At 42.7% G+C, this 14,664-nt stretch overlaps 2 protein-coding genes across 2 annotated transcripts; both read left to right on the top strand.

The window, feature by feature from the left end:
* Positions 1 to 1,078: 1,078 nt before the first annotated feature.
* On the top strand, positions 1,079 to 1,351 carry T265_03370 (hypothetical protein; the record flags this gene model as incomplete). Its single annotated transcript, XM_009167839.1, has 1 exon — positions 1,079 to 1,351. One exon carries the CDS (start codon positions 1,079 to 1,081, stop codon positions 1,349 to 1,351), a length of 273 nt encoding a protein of 90 aa, XP_009166103.1.
* Positions 1,352 to 7,264: 5,913 nt separating this feature from the next.
* T265_03371 (hypothetical protein) lies at positions 7,265 to 12,709 on the top strand (the record flags this gene model as incomplete). Its single annotated transcript, XM_009167840.1, has 3 exons — positions 7,265 to 7,286; positions 12,302 to 12,403; positions 12,519 to 12,709. The coding sequence occupies 3 exons, from the start codon at positions 7,265 to 7,267 to the stop codon at positions 12,707 to 12,709; spliced, it is 315 nt and encodes a 104-aa protein (XP_009166104.1).
* Positions 12,710 to 14,664: the final 1,955 nt, after the last annotated feature.

Raw genomic sequence — 14,664 nt, forward strand, 5'->3', positions numbered from 1 at the left:
TTCAACGCAATCTGGTACCAAACTTCCATTTCTGAAAGCACGTTTGGGCATAATTTCCTCAATAATTTCTTCTGAAAAATCTCCCAAAGCCAACGACGGGCTTCGTTCATCTTGAGGCTCGTCATGCCAGCGTTTTTTTAGAAATCTATTTGGGTTCAATTAGAACATGATGTTCATGGAAAATCATGGACTAGACCTATCTGATGAAACTAATGAGGGCAAAACCAGTCGTGAGGTGTCGGAGTTTTCGACCCCCTTATGAGTAGTATGTTATGTTGTCACTATCCTGCAAGGCGAGTAGCATCGACAGAACTCACACGTCTCGTGATCTCCTTCATACCCCTTTGCCAAGTCAACGATTGGCCATCTCTGCCTCCGCCACTTTGAATCGGGCATGGAAAACATCACCCTATTCGACAAAAGATTATTTGGCGTACGCAATACATGGCCTAACCAAAACAACTTTTGGTGCGGGGCACATTCTTTAGTGGAAATACCCGTCACAACCGAAAACCCGGAAGTCTGAGTATACAGTATAGATGAAATGTATTTCATTGAAAGTGGCCGTCTTGTAAGCACAAAAATTAGTGCTCTAAACCGAAGTTTAGGCTTGAAAACATTTTGGAAACAAAGTTGCTTCTTATTGATACGAATGGGCCATGAAAACAGTGTATGCTAAATTTGATAAAAAGCGGTTGCGATCGTACACTGAGTAAATTCGACCCAACTATTCGTTCAAGCGTGAATCAAAGCATTTTTCTTCATATGCACACAAACGAGAAAAGGTTAACTGGCCCGGATGGGGATCGAACCCACGACATTCGCGTTATTAGCACGACGCCCTAACCAACTGAGCTACCAGGCCACACTCGATCGGTTTTTAGACCTCTTTATTCTTACAGTGAACGAGAACACGAATACTTGTAGTGTGCCGGCGTGCGAGGCTGATCAATATGTCATGACACACCCTTTCTTGTGCTCATAGTCTTAAATGCTAGTATTCTGGTTCATATGCATAGGTCTAATAGACTGATGGTCAAAATTGTTTCAAGTCTCGGATGCGTCAGTAAGCAACAGTATGCTGCATGATTTCACTTTCCAGGTCAAGCGGATGGAAGCTCGTTTGAATCTTTTACGAAACAAAGTTATGAGTGAGGAAGCCAAACAACTGCAGTTGGAATCCTTGGAACGTGAAATGGACCTCGAACTTAACGCGCAGAAGACTAAGATCGGTATGAAGCTGCGGCAAACCGGAGCTAGATTGGCAGAAGCTCGTGCAGAACTGGCGACTCGTGAACGTCGACTGGAGCAGATCGAAGCAAGGTATGACACGCAACCACATCTTGTTTGAGATGCAGATCCGGAAAAAGGGACAAAATTTAGCCAATATAGCCAGCTTGTTTAACAATTCATTCATCTCGGGTGATTCTGAAACAAGCAGTTACATCCTAAATCGTCATGGGTTTCCCGAAGCGCTTTCCAGACCCTGCGGAACTAATTCACATATGTAACAATCAACGTAAACGGATATGTCGCCATCCATGAATGATCTGTCACTCAAATGACATTTTAGAAAATTTTTGCGGTCCTCAGTAGGGCTAACCACTTTCTGCGGGTATGGATATATCCTATCCTATCCATTTTTGTTGAACAAAACGAACCAAGCAAGATCCTAACTACTTAGATTCGGAATACTGTACTGTTGTCGTAATCTCCGTCTAATTAATGGCCCATCCTCAGGGCCTAATAGTGCTATGAAATTCTTTCCATAAACTAGATACGGATCGACAATATAATTAAAACGGATACTGCCTATTGATTCCCTATATTTCGTATTAATTAATAAATTGCATTACCAAGATCCTCTCACTACTGTGCAAGATAAGTAAGAATTCGTTGAATTTCCGTCGAAACCTTTGGGCCTTGATCTTTTCCAACATGATAAGTCAATAATGTTTGAAGCCAGGATGTCGCAGTTATGGCATCTCAAAGGGATTTGAATACTTCTATCGAAAAATGCATGGTTTGTTGTTGTTTATATCAACCATTTGTATTTATTACTGAATTGTGTTTATGTTTAACTGATGGTCTCCCCTGAAACTGCGGTCGACAGTTTTTTCTCTATTCATGCTACCAGGATGACCTGCAGTTTGAGCAGTTTGAGCACTACACTGGATGCTCGTTTAGGGCATCCCAAAAAAGCATTCCTTCAGATAAACAAGTGGGTTCGGAATGCCTCTGTATGATGTGTATTCTATGTAAGATACATCACTGACATAGAAGGATGATGAGCTGATCCGGAGAAGTTTAATTCTATAACGACCATACCGGCCCTCACCAGTCGCTCAAACTTACGATCCACCTTAGGCTTAGTGAATGAACACAGTATGTATATTCCCATCTACACGCCGTGTTCAGTACCTTGCTATCGAGAGACACCAAGTGGAGCCGGTCGCACATTAAGCTGCGGATTGCAAATCACGTGCGGGTTTCTTGTTTACCTGCGGTCAATAGTTGGTTCGTTACGAATCCGCTGGCCGACGTGATATTCGGTTACTTCGCTTACGAATACGGTCCCAACAATTTTTTTCCACAGTAAATAGGTACTTACGTCCGATTTGACGCCAGCCCATTACAGTATTCAGTTCCGATTGTAGTGGACATCGGCAGTTTAAAATATGGAATTGGTGTGGTTGCATCACATCAGATTCCAAGTGACTCCACTAAAGCTGGTCAGACCGAGGCCCCATCAAATTTGCCATCGGTTTCCATCGTAATTATCTGAAATCAGGTTGTTTCAGAAACAAAGAAGTAGGAAGTGACCTAAAGAGATCAAGCCCGTATGTTATCTCCACAAAAATTGATAAGGTGAAGACAATGGTTGCATCAGTTTCCACGGACAGTGAAATCCAACGTTTTTTTCTGAATCTCTAGGTATCTTTCTGCCTCTGCCTGAGCAACTGCCATGGAATCTAGGCGCGATCCTTTGCCGTGTGCAGTTATCGGGTATCCACAAATCGATGACCGGTAAGACGTGAGTGTCAAGTGTTTTTAATTCACAGAGAATTTAACATCGTAAGGAGACAATCTTGTTGTACCACGTGCACTTCAGTACCAAATAGCTAAACAATTTCACCAAGTACATCCTCCAAGCAATATAATGAAAGCTATTGTCCGTAATTACGCCCGTACTGGTGCTCGGACTGCAGACACGGTAGGCCAGTGCACGGAAATTTCTCACATTCCCACTTGACCGCAGCATGTAAAACCGTGGGAATAAGTGCATTTGGGCTTCCGTTATCTGTTACAACGGTACAGTTTCCTCATTTTTGTCAACTCTTTCTCAGAGTGATCAGAGTTGCTTATGGTCAACCGAAATGCAGCAACAATATCCAAATTTAGTGAATTGCTCGTACGGTTTGGAGTCACAGAGGTATTGAAGCCCGATGACAGAGCTCAATTTACAGTCAACGAATTCAACCTTAATGAAGACTATCCTACCATGTTCTACCTAACCGTCAAGTTGACATCTTTATTGATGGCTTGAAACGGAAGCTTAGAAAATGGAGAGGCGTCAGAAGAATTAAACAAAATATACACAGCTTTTTGCGGCCATGGATAACATAGTATCACATCAGCAGCCGTCAAGGGATAAGCACGCGTCTGCCTTCATACGCAATAATCCCTACGAAACGTAATTTTGGGATAGAAGGATCAGTCAACGACACGTTTATCTGACCCCCAGCGTTTGTGTAAACAGGTTTCTGGAGGTCAGCAGGGATGCTAAATAAATCTGTTGTGCAACCCGTTGATGCATATTATATAAGGCTAAATTTTGCGAATTACTTTGGATACGTTACGTCAATCAACTGCATGCCAAATAACAGTATATTACACTTCGTCATTTCCACCAATGTTTCGAATGAAGACAATCCTTAGAAGACTGTGAAGGGTGAAAATAAATCTTTCCATTTCCTGCCAATGGTTACACCACCTCGGGCATGATTTTCTTTATGCCTCGGAGGCACCGATCAGTGGACCTTTACATCTTCATTAGGAAAAGATGCTGTTCAATGCTTATGTTACCAATTGGCCTACTCGGATTTGGATTTTTTATTATTAGATTCTACTGCACACGCATTCCTTTGCTATACTGATTATCGGGATGCATTGCGTGGTTCCAGAATTCATAGGTCATGGTTGTAGCATCACCAAGTCCTGGTTCACTGCCTTAGAACATCCAGGTTACAGCCCCGTTCGAGTTATAATGGTGAGAACAAAGAGTATTTCTCGTTAGATCATTACATGACAGCTCCAATGCAGTACTTGGTGTAGTCCCGCATTTTGAACGAAATGAGTGGCATGAATACACCTGTACTCAGCAATGCAACTTGTTTTCAGACAAGCGCTGGCAACAGGTTACTTTAAGGCGTTTATCGATATTCTCTTCTTCCTCTGGAGACTCAAGCAGCAAGTAAGGTGAAAGATTACAAGATACTGCCTTGACTTGGTTGGTAATTCTGTCCCAGAATAGATCAACTTTGTTTGCTTTCTCTATATGAAGTCTACATCACCAGTAACGGGGTTGGGCTTGGTTTTCTCACTACACAAGGTGTAACGTTATTCATAAAGAGACACGTAAACAAACTATTGTCAGTGCATCAAATTAGTTGTTGGAATATATACATATATATATTACATATATTATCATACAAATACACCTTTAAAAAGGAGTATGGATGTTTTCAGGTTACCCCAGAGTTCTATTTGTATGGGTCCAGCCTCTACACCACCGACCGTTGATATCATCATCGTTACTAGCAGGAAGTAACCAACACGGGTCATCTTCTGAATTTTCTCGGAAAATTCTCAAAACCGAAATTCGGCGGTGCTTCTACGTTCGTAAAAGCATTCGGATCGAACTTATGGGACTCATGCTTAAATACAGGGCTATTACGATATTCCGCATCGAGGTGTTTATAATGGAGTGGCGTAAAGTATACCCCACCAAAATTTCTCTACCTAAATCAGTAAATCGAGTGATAATGGGTATTTTTTTCAGAAAACAGTGACAGAGGCATGTGGATAGAAGACGTCATGAATTTTCAAGGGTTGTAGCACAGATAATTGATTTTCGGCCACTACCGGAAAAGAGTCGTTCCTAAGTGGGCCCAAGGCAGGAATCGGTTTGGAAATGAGCAGTTTTCTACGCAGTTCTTGAATGTATAGTTTTTAAACTGGTTTAGATGTCGCTTTTGCTATGAGAAAAAACGTGTGCGTGATTTATGCAGTCATTCTACATAAAACAATGGCTCAGACAAGATGTTCTAAAGCTTCGATAGCTATTCCTCCCCAAGAAAACCATGATCCGGTGCAGCGTCAAATTTTCCTTAAACCAGTATGTATAGCCCGGAGGAAAACAAAACCAGCCCTTCACAAAACTGTGTGAAAATATTTTAAATTAAACTGACCGCAAGCCTTGATTCATCCACATGTTGCAGGGTAGTAAGCCGTTCACGCAAGCCAATGTCCTCTTCACATGCATCCAAGTAGACATCAATTAGGTTCTGGTCGTAGTCCATCACTGTCTTGATCGAACTGAGCTCATTTGATTTCACAAAAATTTCGTTCTGTGTGTGTAAAGAAAATCTCTTGATGAATCTTGGAATCTCCTAAGCAACAGTACCACAGAAACCCCAAGTGAAAATGATAAGAGACGGTTTTGAACACCAAAACACTTAAAATGCTTTTCGGGTAGTGCATTTTGGTAGCACCACATTTTGGTAAGTCGGTAAAGGTCACTGTACAACTAAATGGGCCTTCAACAACGGTCGTTTGGGCAAGAGTATGACTAAGTTCATCATGCGGAAATTCGACTGCATGACCAAAAAGCAAGCAGCAGTCTCCTGCGGTCGAATAGCAGCCGCAGGGTGAAATGATCCCTATTTTCATGGCTTGACAGCAAAAAATCCAAAGATAGTGTCAACCACAACGTACTTCCAGACTTCCAATACGTGCACCGATTTCCTTCCTTTTGGTTTTCAATTGGCCTAAATCCTGTCGAGTACGGCCAATCTCTCGCTCAGCCAAGTATAGTTCATGACGCATAGTGTCACATTCCCGCTGTCGTTCAAGGAGCAGTGATTCCGTCATTGAGCGCTCATGTTGCACAAGAGCAAGGTGGGTACGCAACTTGTTGTTTTTCTCGCGATATTCTTCAGCATCTTCTTGTAGTACGCGGATTTTCACGTAAACTTCTCCCAACTGGATGTTTACGAATAAAATGAGGTACATTAGCATCTTCAACTATGGAGATATGACAACAATCTGTTCCAATGATTGAAGGTTTTTTACAAACGGTTTTATTAGGGCCCAAATTTTACAAACACAGGAAGGCTATTCCAAAGACTTCCACTGGCTTCCACCCCAACTCACACGATGATATGGTTCATCTGCACCACCAGTCGCAGTTTTTCATTACTTGGTCACAACCCAGAGCAGGTAAATCGAATCTGTTTCTGCTGCCACCACAATGATATTTTACTGATATTTCACCAGAGGCAATGTTGCGTCAGAAATTCAAGAGGGATAAAGTCGTTTATGACTTACAACACTGAAATTTAATGTCGCTTCGTCGTAAAAGATAGCACCATTAACGTTTTTTAACAGTCTCAGGCGTCTCAGCATACAAACGTAGGACAGATGGAGTGGACAAACCACTTTGTGGCTAGCAGGACCAAGCTGTCGGCAAAATGGCGACGAGCTCATCTCATCTCATCTCATCGACAGCATGACATCAGTGTTCAATACCGATGCTTCACTGCCGTACGGCTATGATTTATTTGTAAGCCTTATTTTAAACAAAAGAGTTAAGGTGGACGGGACAATGCGCTTACCTAGCGACGATAAACGAAGCCCCTATTCGGGGATTCATTGATAATTTTTGACGTTTTTATACTCTCCATAAGCTTATTCGTTGTGCTTTTTTGGTAAGTCAAGCGTCACAGGACCGGGATTTCGAAGATGAGTTGCGCTAAAACCCAGGTCACCAAATTACTGCTCTGTACCGCTACAGATTATATACTGTCTTCGGTGTTTGGAAGATCTTGCACCAGACTCATTCTGCTCGCTAAATAAAAAGAAATATGATCACTTCTCACTGGTGTAGAAAATATCATTCTACACCGACCTGTGAATCTTGGAGCCAGGCACCGATGTTGTTTACGTAACTCAAGGTTATCCAAATTTCAACACGTGGATATTCATGAAAGAATACACATCTTACGGTGGGTATATTATTCAGTATCCCTAAAGCATTGTTTTTACGGAAAGTGATTACTGGTCTCAGTTCAATTTCAGATGGAAAAATTTTTGAGGTGATGACAAACTAGGATTGGAACACAGTTTCATATTCACATGAATTTCCCGAACAAATTGTTCGAGGCAGGCAGTGAGGTTTTCGCAACCATAATACCACAAAAATGTATGGGAAAAGCCCTCTACCTAGATCACTCACTGAACACTTTTAACCAGATATTTCATAATTACGTTAACTCACCAAATTTATCAGATATTTATTCTCATCCGATGCAACAGGGAACGCAAAATTTGACTGCCAGCCGGAATCTTTTAGAGCTTCATCTATCAAGATTTTAACGTGATCCATTATCTTGTACCGTGTGGAATGAACTAAGCCTATCAAAACATCGATCAACTGGTCGGCTAAATTTGAAGACTGCTGCATCACGTGAGCTGATCTTGGGCTTCACTGGACTGTGCTTTCAGGCACCGTATGGACCAGCTGACTTAGGGTCGACCATGTGCTAAGTTGCCTCGCATTCACAAAAACTAACTTTCAACAGTGAGATCTCAATCTTTAAGAGGGCCTCTCACGTAGGCTCAAAAGTGACATTTTTGGAAAAAAAATATATTGACCAATGCAAACAGAACGATTGATAACAGGCCAACATATACTCCAAAAGGGATGAAACCAAGTAATATGACACGGGTTGTCTGAAGCACAAAACAAGCGTGGGTCAAGTTCGAATCCAGGTTGGAAGTTGTGATAACCATGGGTGATCGAACTGCGTAAATCTAGTGGCGACTTTGACTAAACTTTCATAAGTTCGTTTGCAATCAGGTTCGGTGTTACACAACCAGGCATCATCAGTCGCACGAGCACATAGCCAGCTGAATAATTGGAATAATCGGATGGTGGTTGGCCATCATTTGGTATTTTAATAGAAATGTAAAATTCCCGCAGCCGAACGACGTGAGCACAAGACTCTTGGAGTTTGTGCAAGGTCCGATAGGAATTTCGTCACCCATTTTGTAGACAAAGCCCTAACACATCTTTTAGATATAGTTTTAAACGATCCATCCGAACTTGATATCAACTGCTTGGATTTTAACATACTGTTTTTTCTCTGTAAACAGCGTATGTTGATGTCCCGCAGAGTCTTCAGTTCGGCTGACACTTGAAAATACAAAGATTCCGTTCACAGGATAGATTGCATGGAGCAACAAGCATGATAGTATGCTAATTTTCCTGTGTATCGTGGTGTTATGGCGCGTGTAAAGATGAATTCGTCGCCATAAGCGGCAATGTCAATAACACCACACATATTGATACAAAGTAGTGGTTCCCAGTTGCTGAGAAATCCTCCTTGAAAATGTTTCACTTAGAATTGTTGACATGGAATGCACGAGCATAACACCTGTTTTGGGCCAGGGAGTCTTTTTTTGTGAGAATAGTGTTATTTATCATCACCGTAACGTCAAGGATCTTTCGAGCTGACCATTTTCGGTTGACTTACGAATGTGTAGTGTGGACAAACAGAAGTCTAATGCACCTGAAGACATAGCTGCGGGCTTATGCCCGAAAAAAAACAATTCAGTGCAGAATAACTGTGTGGCTGACACTTACTTCACATGGTCGCCGGACTAACATGCACACACAAAATCGCTACAGTCATCTTCGCAAACATTTTCACTGCTTGTCCGAAGACCTATAGGTCTAAAATGGAACGAACTTCTATCTATGTGCCTAAACTAAACGAGCTGGAAAGCATTCTGAGGTGGATTCATGCTCTAATCTGCCAAATGTTTTGTTGTTAACGACCATATCAACTGACTCACGGTCGAATCTTCTTTATGACATTACGTAGCTGAAAGTTCTGCATCGATTCTGCCGGATGTTTCACTTTCCATCAAACGAAGCTGTAATGTCATAGCAAGGTGTCTTGGATATCGTTCCAAATGAAACATAAGGCACCTTTAGTATACAAATTATAGCGAAAGTTCATACAAGAAATAGACAAGAAATTCAGGTGCTGTTCCGCTGAGTCATCCACCAACAGACACTTAATTTGCAAATGAATGTATCCGCCCAGTTGTGTCAGATTGGGTGTTCAAATAAAACAAAAAAAGACATCGAAAACCACGTTTACCTAATGAGCCTCAAGTAGGGCGAAATCAGTACTGGGGTTTCGAAGGTTTGTTCAGCGTTGCTTTCTGTCGTAGAGCAGTCCCAAATACCTTCCTGCGTGAACCGCAAGGTAGCAAGGCAACGGCAGGAAATGAGTGCTTGTCAATGGATAGCAATTGCAAATGCTACCTTAGAAATCGGCATAAGTTCGAGGTTAGGGGTTTCGTAGTTGACTACTATAGACCGGTGATCTAGTGGAAGGATCCCTTGTTGCCACTGATCTTTTTTAAAATTGTTATGTCTTTAATGGTATTAGTAATAGGAAAATCATTCTCATGTATAAGTTCAGCTTATCGAAAACGTGAAAACCCAAAGGTGAACAAGTGGAATAAATGACTTAATTTAGAAGAATAGTTGTAAACTTCCAGACACATATGGGGCACCTGGTTCTAAATTTATGGTCATGATGAATAAGGAGAAGCATTTATTGAACTAAAAACACTTTCATGTCTAGTTATCAATAGTTAGGCATTACTTGTTGATCAACAATGCGTACGGTTGCCCCTGTATACTATGGCTATAATTTTCACAGTTTTTGTGTTTTTTAATGCGCAATCCAGTGGGTACGTAGCAGAAAATACAGTAGTACGTATGTACCAGCTTTCTCATATCAACACCCAACGACAATGTGGATTCCGTAAGTGAAGAATGAATGATGACATCCTGTTTGACTGCGAGGTGATCATACTGATGATAAGTTGCTCGTGGCTCAACAGTTTTGACATTGACTACTGGGTTGGAGAGCATGAGTTCAAATCACCCTGATTGTTCATGAGGTACTCACTGTCAATAATTCCCTCTATGGATGAAGCAACTGTAAGGAGTATTTCAGCTATCCCTCGTAGACTGAATTCGCTTACAAAACAAAGATTCTACTGAAAAATTCCCACTCCTTAGAAGTGTATTCTACAGTGACGCTAGTCTGTTGTAAAAGTGGGTGAATCCACATTCGCTTGACTTATTTTTTCGCGACACTAACTTGCGTGCTGACAAGGATAGCAAAATCACAGTATCGAAATTGCGTTGCAAACGAATGTCACAGCAGAGCAGGTTCATTCACAAAACTTGCTATCCCTGTATCTGAACAATAAATTATTGCTAATTTCACGCAAGCTGTTGGAGATTATTCAGTGGACCTGTGAGTAGTGTGTTATGCCTAAACAGTGCATTGCGGCGTCTCAAATATACCATATAAACCATAAGGAGGTCTTGTGCAGCACATTCATTTGGAGGCAATAAACGAGTCAGTTGGCTAAAGTCAATGGATTCTTCCGTTAAAACCAAACTGGTGTGTAAATAAAAGCACTTGGTAAGAGTAGTAAAGGCATATACCTCCTTTGTGCCACTTTGCAGCCGAGTGGTCAACACGGAAATCACGTGGTTACTAAGTGATCTACGAACGAGCTGGGTACGTACGTCGCTTTTTAATCTTATAGACGTATGCACTCTCTGCATTTTTACAGAAATCCGGCGTGGAATTTAACATTTTGGAAATTTCCAAGACCAGCTAACGATACAAATGGCTGTTGGTCCAATACACAAAGAGGGACGAAAACAAAATTTTCAACGGCTCAGCCTCAGCGGACCTATAAACTGTGTACCGAATTTTTGTCCTGTAGGGGAAGAAAATTTGTGCTGAAAACGCGAAGCAATTTTTCAGGCGCTTCATCTTTGTTGGGAATAATCAGCAGTGTGCACCTCACGGATATCCGAGGACATTCTCACTCGCCACCTACCGGTGACCGCCGTTGGCCACCGGCTGCTGATCAGTACTCCTATCAACTGGCATTTAGAGTGCCATCATGTCATCATGCTTCACTTACGGAATTCATATCATCTGGTCGTCTGTTGACTGGCTCCTTGAGTTTGTTCGTTTTCCTAAACTTTGTCGCAGTATCTTTAAGCAAAACAGGTGAGGTATTTGAACCAGTCAGTTGGTATCTGGACGGAGGACACCTAACGGTTGTTTCAGTGCGTTCTTGCTGGTCACCAAAAGCACGAATTATTCCTACTTCTGCCTTTATCCACACCTTTCAACTAGCAGGCCGAATTCATAAGTGAAGTTCTCAAAAGTTTGAGAGCCTACCAGCCACCCAAGATGTCCTCAGCCTCTGAGGGATGCAAAGTGACATCATTCAGCATAAGTAGTTGCTTCGTGCAAGTTATCAACCTGTGACTGTTCGTCCGCACTTCAGATTCACCAGACGTCTTTTACACATTGATGTATGCTTTAGCAGAAAATAGTGGAGGCATTTGACCACCCCAAAAAACGTTTATTATTCTTCACATATTTTAGCCCATGACTATATCTCCGTCAGCATGCGCCGCCTCGCTTCCAACTAATCCATCTCCCATACACAATTACCGAGAGGCTCCTCCGCACCGTGAAGTATATATATCCCTTGACCACCCAAAAAGGATAGGCAAAATATAAGAATCTGCGGGACAAGATAGAAAGTAAATCCATCTGTTGCCTAACGACGGCTTTAATTCGTTGGTGAAGTACCATCAGAGATAGAGAGACTCGACTTCATCGCCTTGTGACGATTTCTGTCACTATTAATCTAGGCTAGGGGGTGTCCATGAGATAGCAGTAAAGTCTGTCGCACCGAACTGGTAAATCCCTAGAGATCTTAACAACACAGTCACCTGGTCCTACAGGTTGGGTGTTGGAACGTTTGCAGCAACCTTTTCTCTAAAAAAGTGAATGCTTAGACAATACCCCCAAATACTTCTGCCTTGCTGCCACGTTTCTAAGCCAAAGGTTTCGTCAAGGATCATGGTCCCCCTCTTGTCTTGGTATGAACCTGATAGTATCCCAGCCGATCCCAAAGACTAGTAATACTGTCAGGTCATGTAAGCCGTTGCGTGTTGTCACCCGCCTAGAAGCCATACTTGCCGCAAAGAGCATGGAGGGTAGGCGAAAGCAAACTACTACAGACGCCTTCCTGCTTCCTGTTTCACATAATTTTTGCCCTCCTCCTAAAACCTTATCTATGACTCTCTTCTTCTTCTGAGACCATCCGTTAAGACTGGCGACCCCATTCGACTTCCTACACTTACGGGTGCAACATTTGCACGTCATCTGGCGCCGACAGCCCCAGGTATCTCTACATAGGAATTCTATCCCCAACTCACCGTAAATCAACCAGCTCTCAGTGTTCATACTCTGAAGCAAGCAAGATAACGTGCTTTCATCGCTCTCATACTGGACTCGCTTGACGTTGACGTGTGTTGCCTATCAGAAACAAAAATTCACAATACGAACAGCATTGAGCTAACTACCTCATAACTCTCCACTAGTTTCCCGTTGTGCACCTTTGGCGATCCATACGCGGCGGCAGCAGGATAATTAAGGGTCCGTGTCATTATACTTCACTGAGGGTAAGGATATTTGCTCGACTGGAGTATACCCGTTGATAGCCATCACTGTGACGCTCATTTGGCAACATCTATGAGGGAGTCTCACGAGCGCGATGTTGGTCGCTCTCTGTTTGTCGTGTCTGCCTACACCCCAGTCAATGGTAGCTCTGACACCATCAAAAGAAAACTTTTATGAAGACTTGAATGCCATGTCATGGTAAGCTTGAATGTTAGATATCGTTGTGGTTACCAGAAATGCGAATACACAATTGAACAGACTTATCGCATTTATGCTCATTTGGATACGACTTGACACGTATGGACAGCAACGAACGACTGCTTCAGCCATGTGCTGACCGCAGACTGCTTTTACGCAGTACCGTCAGTTACTGGTGGCGTGGACCAGTAATTGACTATCACTCATTTTGGAACACGTACGTGGAATCTGATGGTGATTCGTCCAGAGTCGATTTTTTCTTCGCTTCCCAGGGCCGCGTAAGGGGTGGAACGAACAGACTAGCGTGTGCGGTTGGCAGATCCCGAATTTGGAGGAATATATCTTAATCGTCCTCTGAACTTCCTTTCAACTACACCAGGGGGTGAGATGGCTCAGTGGTCAGAGCGCGAATCCACTGACCGGAAGGTCTGTATCCTTTCAACACACCAGGGGGTGAGATGGCTCAGTGGTCAGAGCGCGAATCCACTGACCGGAAGGTCTGTAGTTGGGACCCGACCTCTGCCCCTCAACTTGGTAGTGTTCAAGCCCTCATGCTTCCTGAAGGTGGCATGGCATTTATGTACCAGAAAGGTGCTTCAGCTGAACGATTTCTTCCAACTACACTCCCATCAGATACCATTTAGTGAGGGGACGAGATCACTGCATCTTTGCGCGGTGCTGGGAGTTTTTGCTGTGGCATGGCGCTACTATGTGCACTCAGTCACTAAATATATCAGACGACAGAGAGACAAATCAGAAGTTTAGGTTGATTGTCGGAGAAATATTCCGACCAGTCCGTCACCAAGAGATGGGGTGGTTAGGCCGTGTACGGTGCGTGCCGAGTCATCATTTTTTTGACATCGAACCCAGAGTGGTGTGAGTAGGGTGATCAGAATTTGACCTAGGAGATGGTCACGAAGCTTCCGAAAAGTCTGGGTGCTGTCTATGCAGTCCGCCTTTCAAGCTGATCCGATTTATCTCCACTGTTCCTGGTCGGGACGCTGTGAGATATGGTTGCTTATGTATTTCAACAGTGCTCTTGTTGCCATTGTTTATCCAGATTGACTGAATAGGTGTCTGCGGGTGTGGACACCTCAGGATGATTGTGGTAGGTTAGCTTTAAGTCCCTTCACTGTTCACATTTATTTGTCCCCTTTACAATAGAGCATTCAAGTAAACTTTAGGTATGCGACAGCAAAGGCACTGGATAAATAATGCGACCTTAGGTCAGCAAATTCACACCCTAAATCATAGCTGTGAGAGAGGTCCACTGGCTCAATAGGTTTGGCAGATTTCCATTCTACAAATACTCTGACCTTCACAATTTAGCAATCTTTATAAATTGCCTTTGTCTTCAGGTTTCCAGACGTGACATCTCTCTTCATGCACCGTTACTAAAATTGACACTGCTGTTGGATTTGACTCTACAGTATCCCCGTCCGTTTCACTTCACCTTGATTAGGATGAAGTACGTTACAGTCGGGAATTACAGCGGGAATTCTTTTAAAAGACGATCTCAGTTTTCCAAGCCGCTAGGGATTTCCCTTTCATTTTTATACAGTCTAGTGAGTTGGAGTAAAATCCACAGGAACTCTCA

The sequence above is a fragment of the Opisthorchis viverrini genome, assembly GCF_000715545.1.
Source record: "Opisthorchis viverrini unplaced genomic scaffold opera_v5_48, whole genome shotgun sequence".
NCBI classification, from domain to species: Eukaryota; Metazoa; Platyhelminthes; class Trematoda; order Opisthorchiida; family Opisthorchiidae; genus Opisthorchis; species Opisthorchis viverrini.